Below are 11,585 nucleotides of genomic sequence, written 5' to 3' on the forward strand. Positions count from 1 at the left end.
TCAGTCCTACAATAAGAGTCTACTTTTGCCATTTTAGTCTGTCACACAGTAAGAGTCCATTATCAATTTACTTTAAATAGTAAGTAGGCTCTACATTTCATTAACTAGTCGTTCCACTCACATTTTATTACTATAAAACTAATAATATAAAAGTGGAACTCTTACTTCACTAACTTTTTCGACTTACTGTTCTTTATATTTCTTAAAATCCGTGTCGAAAAAATGTGGATTCCTATTGTATAACAGAGGTATTAAATTAGTATATAGGCCCTATATTCACGTAAATTATTATACTCATATTTTTATTTAAAACTAATATATCTATACATAAAATTCATATTTTGCTAACTTTTTCTTACCTACCTTTCGTAACATTTTTTAAATTTGTGCCGGAAAGAAATGAGACTGCTATTTGTAGATGTAAGAGTAGAAGTTAAGTAAACAATGTGAGATATTATTAGATGCAGCCAAACAAGCCGCCATCAAGGTTACACGTGCAGGAAACCCTAGACTGTGATATGCATGAGTCAACCAAAATGAGGTTAAAATAGAGTTGGATTGGACCCCTCCATTTTCGTGATGGAGTATTATATGTAGATTTGGATTATGTTGTGTGTTTTGGGGGGTTAATTAAAATATAGTTAGATGTAGTTGTTGTGATTAATTAAGTCTTATTTTCTTTATCAGACGGTCGAAGAAACTAGAAGATAACTTGCGATGAATCTCTAGCTCTATAATTGATGCCATTGGCAGACACGGTTTAAGATGGGTGATTCGCTTTTATTTTACTATTAAAGCTATTTCATATGTACTATATGAAACTAATGCAGTAATGTCAAGCAAGAGTATTACATCCTTAATGTCTCTACTTAATTATCACAAACTAACTTCAACTACTATGTAAGACAATCAAATTGATTTTTTATTCTAAAACTGCTACGTACTACATCAATGAAATTAAATAAAAAAACAAGGAGTAAAAATAAGCAAGTAAATATGAGGCGAAAATGATGATATAAAAATGAAAAACATGCATGTTGGAATCAAGAAAAGGGATATATGTAGCATACATGTGTTCCGTATCTACATAGCCTCTCCTAGCTTTACTTTTGTTATTTCTCCATCTTCCCATAAAATAATCACCCACCTCTCCTCTTCTCATGAACTAACACACCCTCCACTCATATTTCAGGAGCATCTCTAGTAATGCCAGAAGCTAAAAGTCTTAGATTCGAGTCCATCATGAAAAGATCTTTAAATTTATGCTCATTTATCTATAAAAAAGGGGGGACTGAAATATCCCAAACTAGCAAAAATAATATCAACGTAAAAGTATTATTCCCATTGTCTCACTCAAGATGTCCACTATTTCTTTTTAGTTTGTTTCATCCAAGATGTCCACTTTCTATATTTGGAAATAAATCTCTCTCCTATTTCCTTATTAAAATCTTCAATTATATTTTTCTCTCTACTTACACTACCTAACAACTCATTCTGAAATTCCGTGTCATTCAAGAATGTGGACATTTTAAATTGGACAGAGGGAGGACTTTATAGGATTGGGCCGAATTTGTAGTTATGGCCTTCAGCCCATCGTTTTGTTTCTAAATGGAGTACATCTTAAGTACTTTCCTAATCTTAAGTAAAGGCCCATCTGCTAGAAAAGGTGCTGTGATAAAAATTTGAGGAGTTACTAATTGAGCTAGTTTTATTAAATTGAGTTGGCACTATATAAACTTTGTCGAGGGAGTTAATCGTGAAATTGTTCTTTATTCCATATGTGCATTATTACAAATTTTTAAAAATTAATGTCAATTGTTACTATGACTTATAAATAAAACAAGTCAATACTCGAGGAGTTAATTGTGAAGATGTTTTTTTTTTATGGGTAAATATATAAAATTTTTAAAACCACGTCATAGAATATTTGAATTTGAGATTGTTGACTCTAGAAATTGGCTCTCTGCTGCGTGACCGACTCATGCTCATATTAAAACTGTTTTTTATTCTTATACTAGTATGTCAGTCATGCAACGCATGGAGAAAAAATTCCCTAATAAAGGAACACCAAATTGGCAATCCAATTTGGTATGTCACACTAATACATTTTTAATAAATGGAAATGTATATAACCCCAATTCCAACTAGATATATAGATTATAGAAACATTTTAAATATAAATATATACCATTTATTATATGGAAAGTTTGTCCATATTCCATGTATATAATAAATACATTATACATATAGGTCCATCATTTCATATTTTAAAATTATTAAATTATTTTTTCACTAGGTCATCTTATTCATAACTTATATAAAAACAATTGATCACATCACTAATTTTAAGATATTTAGGAGATTACCTTTTTTCTTCTTTTATAAATACGAAAAATGTAGAGAATTAAAAAGTGTAATTATAACTTCAAATTTCTTGGAATTAAATATACTACTTCATATAAATTAAATTAATAATACAAATAATTATGTAGTGTATAAATTAAATTAAATTAAATATATTGGTAATTATATAGTACAGACATTAACGGTATGAATATTATACATTCGGTTAAATTATAAAAATTGTTAATAATAATAAGATAACCTAAAAAATTAATTTTAATAATGCTAATAATAATAATAAGAATAAGATGACGATGATCTAAAAAACAAATTTTATTACATTAATGAAAAAAGTTCATAAACAAAATACTCCTTAACACAAATGATTGTTGCATGATAAGGTAAATAAATTTAAAATTTAATGAACTAAAACTACTATTAAAAAAGTGATCGTTATCCCAATTATTATATATTATGTGGGTATATATATTATTTAGCAAACTTTCCATATAATAAACTAACGGTGTATATTTACATTTAAAATGTTTCCATAATCTATATATCTAGTTGAAATTAGAGTTATATACATTTCCATTTGTCAAAAATATATTAGTGTGACATACCAAATAGGATTGCCAACTTGGTATTCCTTCACTAGGAAATTTTTTCTCCAATGCATGACATACTATTATATTTACTTTAAAAGTATATATTGATACAAAATAAATTATAAATGATGAGGTTTATAGTTATTGAAGCATGAATAGTGATAAAATGCAAACTCTAAATATTGTACAAATTCCAAACTATAATTTGGACTGTTGAAAAATGTCACAGATAATAAAATTACATCAACACAAAATGTCAATACAATGTCAACACAGCACCAACCGTTGACACTGTGTTGACATTTTATGTTGATGTAATTTTATCATCTATTGACAATTTTTAACTGTCCATATCATAGTTTGAAGTTTGTAAAATATTGATGTAATTTTATCATCTGTTGACAATTTTCAACTATCCATATCATAGTTTGAAGTTTGTACATTATGTTTGCATTTGATTACCTCCGTATTGAAGCAATAGTTAGAAACTTTAAATATTAAGTCAAAACACACTTTAAATATGTGTATAGCAACTATCCGAGTATAAGATTAATCCTAAGAAATTTATAAATGTGAAAATAAAATCTAATGGACATATACTTGTTTCTGGTAATATAATAGTATTATGCATAAATAGAGAATATGTGTTTTAGACAATCAGTTTCTGATAATTTAATAAATGCAAAATAGGAACTTATTCTCATGGTTCATATAAGGGAATCCATGTTTCAAAAAAATGTTTTTCAAAGTATCATTTTCATCCATAAAAAAAAAATCACAAATGAAATCTTTATTTACATGACGATCATTTGGATCCCTCAATGCCAATATAAGAATCGACAAAAAATTTACCTTTCTTTGCAAATCTTAACACAATTTTAGATATATATGTCTAGAGACCAAATGCATATTAATACTGAAGTGAGCAAAATATCTTTTATCAATTAAAATACATCTCTTAAATATAGCTCATCATGTTTAAAAGGAAGCATATTTTATTTCTTTGGAAAAATTTACGCAATATAAAATTTTCATAAAATAAACATGTGACCAATAAAAAAATTAGTGTTATTCATAATTTTATAGAATATTGAAAATAAAAATCATAAGGACTGTATATAATAACGGCTATGCAAGAATCATTAATTGTATTTTTACTACAATTAGTTTTGAATTCGTTATATATATATATACCAATTTTAAATTGCAGTGCCATATATATATACAATCAATGTTAGTACAGAAAATATCCCTAAAATCTCATTTTAAAAAACTCCTTCCAATATTACATATCTATAATTTATTTTTTCCAAAAATGAAAATGTCCCTAAATGTAGCCCTAAAAAACCTTCCAATATTACATAACATATAATTTTTTATTTACAAAGTTGAAAATATCCCTAAAATCTAGTCATTACCTTCCAAAACATGAACATATCCTTAAAATCTGGCCCAAAAACTCCAACATTACATTATTTAAATACATATAATTTTTTATTTTCACAAATTAAAAATATCCCTAAAATCTAGTCATAAAAAATACCTTCCAGAAAATGAAAATATTTCTAAAATCTAGCCCTAAAAAACAGCTTCCAACATTATTTACATATATAAATTTTACTTTTTTAGAGAAAATATAAACTATTAAATTTGGACTTTATTCTTTATTTTTATTAAATATATTACCTCCTAAATTTTTGTATAGTCTCCAAATTTTTATATAACAAAGTATCCATATTTATAAAAAAAATATATATACATTTAATGGGGCCACTTTTGTCAAAGATTTAGGCTAGAAACCACGTGTCTATTTGCCAGCTGTAAAACCCGACCCGCTGCATTAATTGAAATTCCAATCCATAGCCCCTTTCTCTCTCTATATATACCGCCTCTTCCTTCTCTATTTCTCTATATTTCTCATATTGCCTTCGACTCGGAGAGAGAGAGATCGGAACCATCGTGCATTAACCCAGGGCACAGAAATTCGAGATTTTTCAATTGTTTACCTATCCAATTTGGGGAAATTTCGATTATATACATATAAATACACAATGATGTCCGACACATTTTGTCCGGACTGCAAGAGGAACACGGAGGTCGTGTGCGATCACGCGGCGGGCGACACCGTCTGCTCCGAGTGCGGCCTCGTGCTGGAAGCCCGCTCGATCGACGAGACGTCGGAGTGGCGGACGTTCGCCGATGATTCCGGCGACCACGACCCCAATCGCGTCGGAGGGCCCGTCAACCCGCTTTTGGGGGACGCCGCGCTCTCCACCGTCATCTCGCGGGCTCCGAATGGCTCCAATGTGGACTCGTCTCTGACGCGCCTGCAGAACCGGGGCGGCGATCCCGACCGGGCTCTGCTCATGGCGTTTAAGGCGATTTCTAGCATGGCTGATAGGTCCGGTCCGCCTCTGGTTGATTTTTCTAGGCTGGTTTGGATGTCGTGGGATTTTTCAAGTGGCTGAAGGTGTTGGAGTTTAGGGTTTTGGTAAAATTGACACGATTTAGGGCTGTGTGGATTCTAATAGTATATCACAATTATGACTCTTAATCTTTGGGGAGAGGTTGTGTTGATTGGATCGACGATTGGAAATCAGAATTGGTGTAAATATTAAGTAAATTGACGGAATTTCAGTGTTTTCATGAGCTTAGGAAGGAGTTTGAATGGTTAGCTAATCGAGACTAAATTGATGGCTCATAATCCTTTTGTAATTGGGGTAGCCAATTTGTGGCTTGATTATGTTTTTCAAGATGCAATTTATGTTGCTGATGTATGATGTTTATCTTGGTTTGTTGTTTATGCTTTATGTGAAAACTACTTGGAAATGTAGCTTACATTATGCATTTTTTGTTATTTTCAGGTTGAGCCTTGTAACAACCATTAAGGTATGCTATCATTTTTTTTAACTTTGGTTTGGTGTTTATTTTGCTTAATGTAGATGTTCAATTTTCTGAGCCATATTGGTTAATGGTAAGTGGTAACCCCATTGTCCGTACTCTCTTTAAGGATCGAGCAAGTGAAATATATAAAAGGTTGGAAGATCAGAAGTGTACAAGGGGTAGAAACTTGGAGGCCCTAGTGGGTGCCTGCATTTATATTGCTTGTAGGCAGGAAGGCAAAGCACGCACTGTAAAAGGTGCCCCCTTATATCACGTTGATAACTAGTACAGTACAGTATCATTTAAGTTTGCCCCCTGTTGTATGAAGTCTCCTCTAAATCATGTGAGTATCAACTAGAAATATGCTCAATTGTTGTGGGAGCGACAAAGAAAGAAATTGGCCGGGCTAAAGAATTTATAGTGAAACAGTTGGAGAAGGGTGATTCAATGCATTTGGTAACGATTCGTCCAGGGGATTATCTGGTGAGTTTTTTTTCTGGAAACTAAGAAAGTTACTGCAACATGCTGGCTGCTGCTAATGTAGATAGTCATTTGTTGATCTGCTACCTGTCATTTATGATTCTTATATTAATTTCAAATATGTTGGTGGTCTCGTCTGCCATACAGAGACGTTTCTGTTCTAATCTTGGCATGAGCAATGAGGAGGTTAAAGCTGTACAAGAAACTGTGCAGAAGGCAGGGAACTTTGATATTAGGTACTACGATATTCTTGCTTCTTTGGAAGTTCTTCCTGACGAGTTTTCATACTATTCTTTTACCTGTCGCTTGGCCTCGTCATCTTATGGCAGCTCTGTTTGAACATAAACCCTCCTTCCCTGCTGCAAATAATAGTTTGTGTGTACAATCAAGTGATTTATGACTACAGATTACGTAAATGTATGAAGAGTTAGTAAGTTTGAAAGTTGGCTATATTTAAAAAACTGGGAACTTAGATAAAATCTACACATGGCTGACTTCTTGAGATGTGGTGATGTATAAAGAAAGTTTATATGTTTGAGAATGTTTGTCTCTCATTTTGCTCACAAGGTTGAAGACAAGTTGGATAGTGTGGAAGGGTCTTGGAAGTTAATTCTTAAGATTCTCCAATTATATCACATAGGTTTGAAATCCTTGCTTCATTCTTCAAAGTGTTCTTCAAAGTGAACCTTTAGCTACTCATATATTGGAGCTTGAAGGAGGAAAGGTAGAAAAGTAGGAACTTCGTTAACTATGTTGATATACATGCTGTTGAGTTGTAGGTTATGTACAACCCAATTGATAGCATGATACATTGTAGTTCATACATAATAACGATTGGTTATAGTATCTTTCTATCGGGTTGAGAAGTTCCGCTGACTTATAGCTAACCTCCACTTGACCTATAATATCGATGTTGTATTGCAGGAGGAGCCCAATATCTATTGCTGCAGCCATCATTTTTATGATAACCCAGATATCCGAAGTCAAGAAACCCCTAAGAGGTAATTCTGTATTTACTCAGATATTTCATATTGGCAACAAGTGTGTATTCCTTGTGATGATGTAAGCACTTGTATACCCTCTTTCCTTCACTAAGACTTGGAAATGGTGTGCTTGCAGATATCTCACTTGCTACTACAGTGGCAGAAGGTACGATCAAGAATGCTTACAAGGATCTCTACCCCCATGCAGCCAAGATCATACCCGAATGGTATTCAAAGGAAAGGGACCTCAAGAATCTTTCCAGCCCTAGATCGTAAATGACAGACTTCTTGGTGTGGAGAAATCGTGGTCGCTTCTTTGAGATGAGAAGAAAACGGGGGGAAAACATAAGATAGAAAACAGGTTATACGGATTCTTCTTAATTTTCCTGCTGTGACATCTGCAAACATCCCATTTTGAGGTTGCTTTGCTGTGTGGAATATTTTTTAACATATGTTGATGGAATGATGGTTGATGCAGCCTGAGCTTCAATATCACTCTTGTTGTTTTTGCCCACATAATTGATTTATGGGTGATGGTCTAAAATGGTATATTTAAAAGAGAGAGAAACCACTGCAATAACCCCCTTCTTGTAACTTGCATTGCCCATTTTTTTTCTCTCTCTTTTAGTGTAAACTTGGCGATTAATTTTTGATGTTGATGTTGTAATAAATTTACACAATAACAATAAAATTTTACATCACATTTTAATCTCTAAAATTTTGCAATACATTAATTTTTTATTTTTTTTGTTACTTTTACTTATTAATTTATTATTTTATTCATTGATTATTACATTTGTCTCTATAAATCCTTTCAAAAATCATATGAACTAATCTTCCAAAAAAATCATGTGAACCACTCTTCCAAAAATGACATGCACAACATTTTTTTTATTTATGTTCAATTTATTATTTATTATTATGTTATTTTTTGCTACTATATTGTGCTAGAACTCATCTCAAGCAAACTAAATTTCCTTTCATTCTTATTTTATAATTTTTATACTCCCTCCGTCCCACGTTACTTGAGTCACTTCTTTTTTGCACTCGTTTTGAAAAAATAATAATAAATAGTTAAAGTGGAGAAAAAATAAAGTAAAAAAGAGAATACTATAGTTAAGACTCTTCTCTACATTATTCTCTCTCTTATTTTTCTTTCTCTCTACTTTAACTATTTATTATTATTTTTTCAAAACGAGTACAAAAACGAAATGACTCAAGTAACTTGGGACAGAGGGAGTATGAATTTTCTAATATATTTGAATAAATTATAAAATTCATATTGATTAAAAGTATATAAAAAAAGAAAATATTTAATGGGATTGAGTTGGGGTCATTGATGGAAGTAAAAGTTTTAGTAAGTGTGTGGAGGGTTGCATATGTGGATAAAAGAGAAATAAGTATTTTATTAGAAAATTGATTGGGGTTGGGTTGAGTTGGGTCGTGTGAGTTTCATAGTCTTATAGTGGAGAAAGTAAAGTAAAATGGAGAATAAATGTAGAGAAGACTTCAAAGTAGAGGGTCCAAATGTTGGTTGTGATATGTAGAGAAGTTTTTTTTTAATATAACTGATGTAATATATTATTATGGTCAAATTTTACTAATTTTGTACATTTGTATTTGTTTGTGTCCATGCTTAAATTGTAAGTGTATGAATAATGGAATAGCAGGTTGATTTTTACAAATAAATTCAATCATACTTGTATTTTGTACTACTCTAACCTTGTTGCTACTTATTTATTGTGTGTAATTTTTATGATTTATTGTTTTACTATTACGGTTTATGTTTTATGTTTGTATGTTTGATCTTGATTTTTTTGAATATTATAACATCTTAATATGTGATTATTTTTCTTGTAGTAGATATCTAATCGTGTTAAATTAATTCATGTGTGTACATTTATTATAGTTCAAATTCATGTCATTATAAAGTGAGGGTATATTAGTTTTTAGAAAATTAATTCAGTCGTACGTCGCATGGGTGAATACTTAATTAGTAATAATGCCTGACATTAGAATACTTAACATTCAAATCGAAATAAGCCTAAGTGCGAGGATAATAAATCTTAGGAATTGTTACATGATTATGATGCGGAATTGTATCCACTGTGGAATCCATTATCTGAATGCTTAAAGAACTTATTCATGATTATATTTGTGATTGTCCTATTATAACGTAGATAGGGGTGGGAATACGGGTATCCGTGGATATCCGATCTGAAAAAATCGGGTATCCAAACCCGAAAATCATCAAAATGTCTATCCAAAACCCACCCCGATATATTTTCGGGTACTCCAATACCCGCCCCGGGTATCCATATCCGACGTATCGAGTATCCAAATACCCGACTCTTTACATGTGTTAATAATTAATAAAAAATTAAATTTTATATATTAATAGAAATATAGATATATCTAAATTGACTAATATCTTTAATGTTTCATTTATTTTGTAGTATAAAACTAAAAAAAAAAGGATCACTTTTATTTTAAAGTATAAGATTATATTTAATGCAAAATGGCTAAACCTAATTTAAAATATGCTTTAAATAATAAATTGGATATTCGGGTCATACCCGATACCCATTCGGGTTATCCAATATCCGATTTATCTTATATTTCAATACCCAATCTCATACTCAATCCCATAAAATTAGATATTGGGTATCCAAATCCGGCGGATATCGGGTCGGGTACGGGTAAATCCAATACCCGATATCCGTATTCCCACCCCTAAACGTAGAGACATAGAAAAATCAATATCTTGGAATTCCCTTCTTCAACTGTTCACAAATAGTTTTATATTGCCATCACTTACTTTGTTTCGTTGGTTAAATTAACCTTCAAATTCAACTGTCTAAATAGTGCATGAGATTTATATTGTTTCTCCATCCCAAAAAATACTCCGCATTTTGGATTTGACACGAATTTTAATGTAAGATTGGTAAAATAAGAGAGAGGTAGAGAAAAAAAGTAATTAAAGTATTGTCAGCCAAAAATGCGTCACACTTCATTAGAGATTAAAGTTTCCAAATTAGAAAACGCATATTCTTATGCGACGGATTAAAAAGGAAAGATTGCATATTCTTGTGCGACAGAGGGATTATATTACTTAAAAGCTAACCATTAATCTCTATGGATATAACATTCGTACAAATTTTTATTTAGGGTTCATTCGGTACATGGGATTGGAATTGGAATTATATGGAATTGAATACGAAGAAAATGAATTAAAATTTAATAACAAATCATTTGCTTAGTGTGAGTGCAGTGTGTTCAGTATGTGTAGTGTGTAGTGTGTGAACCTATCCATTTTTATAAATAAATTATTTATTTTTTAATGTAATTTTAATTATAAAATTATAATTTAATTTTAAATTCAAAAAATTTATTTTATCAAATATTAAATTTAAAATTGGAAGCTTCAATTCTGTGATCGGAACGAGAAAATATTCAGTGGTCCTTCCACACCAAAGTGTCACGATGAGGTGGTGTACTCAACCATTTAATTTTTAACAAATGGAAAAGTAAATGACTAGACATGTCAATTAATAGAGTTATTTTTAGAAGATATTTATTAAATCACTTTTATAGAATATTGCATAATCTCAAATTCTTAATTCTTAAAATATGAAAATTGTCAATATTTTTTCTTCTTATAGTATATATAAATATAATGGCACACTTATATAGTTATAATTTAATTTTCATTTTATATTAAGTTACTAAGTAAATATATAACCTATTTAATGCATTAAAATCTTACAAAATTTTTAAAATCTAAAAATTGCTAGCAATATTTTCCCCTCCTATGTATAAATATAATACGTGCTTAAATAGTTATAAGTTAGTTTTTAAATTCATATCAAGTTACTAAGTACATATAACTCTTTAAATGCAATAAAAAAAATAGAAAAATTAAATTATGATCATACATTTTGTTTGTGCATTTTCACTTACATATATATTTTTATGTATAAATATATAAGATAAAGAAAATTATAATCATAAAATTTAAATAATACTAACAAAGTGTTGCACTCCGTGATTATACTACTTTTTTTTGCCAAAAAATAATGAATACATATAAAATATGATTATTATATATATAAGTATGTAGTGTATATGTAGGAGGGAAAAAAATATTGATAATTTCAATATTAATAATTATGCATTATTCTATAAAAGTGATTTAATGCATATCTTCTATAAAAGTGATTTAATGAATATCTTCCATAAATAACTCTATTAGTTGACATGTCTAGTCATTTATTTTGACATTTGTCAA

General features: G+C 30.3%; 1 protein-coding gene across 1 annotated transcript; it reads left to right on the forward strand.

Annotated features, from left to right (window-relative positions):
- The first annotated feature begins 4,874 nt into the window (after positions 1–4,874).
- Positions 4,875–7,774, forward strand: LOC125212221 (transcription initiation factor IIB-2-like). The gene is made up of 7 exons (XM_048112322.2): positions 4,875–5,352; positions 5,816–5,840; positions 5,962–6,091; positions 6,193–6,317; positions 6,462–6,550; positions 7,239–7,315; positions 7,434–7,774. Exons 1-7 carry the CDS (start codon positions 5,003–5,005, stop codon positions 7,571–7,573), a joined length of 936 nt encoding a protein of 311 aa, XP_047968279.1. The 5' UTR covers positions 4,875–5,002; the 3' UTR covers positions 7,574–7,774.
- The last annotated feature ends 3,811 nt before the right edge of the window (positions 7,775–11,585 follow it).

The sequence above is a fragment of the Salvia hispanica genome, chromosome 3, assembly GCF_029641045.1.
Source record: "Salvia hispanica isolate PSC_SH4W2 chromosome 3, Shi_PSC_v1, whole genome shotgun sequence".
In the NCBI taxonomy this organism is placed as follows: Eukaryota; Viridiplantae; Streptophyta; class Magnoliopsida; order Lamiales; family Lamiaceae; genus Salvia; species Salvia hispanica.

Excerpts from the sequence above, each read along its gene's own strand:
- LOC125212221 (XM_048112322.2), top strand. The coding sequence starts at position 5,003 with ATGATGTCCGACACATTTTGTCCGGACTGCAAGAGGAACACGGAGGTC. Across the intron at positions 6,318-6,461 it reads TTCGTCCAGGGGATTATCTG|AGACGTTTCTGTTCTAATCT; the intron begins GTGAGTTTTTTT and ends TCTGCCATACAG. Across the intron at positions 7,316-7,433 it reads AGTCAAGAAACCCCTAAGAG|ATATCTCACTTGCTACTACA; the intron begins GTAATTCTGTAT and ends GTGTGCTTGCAG.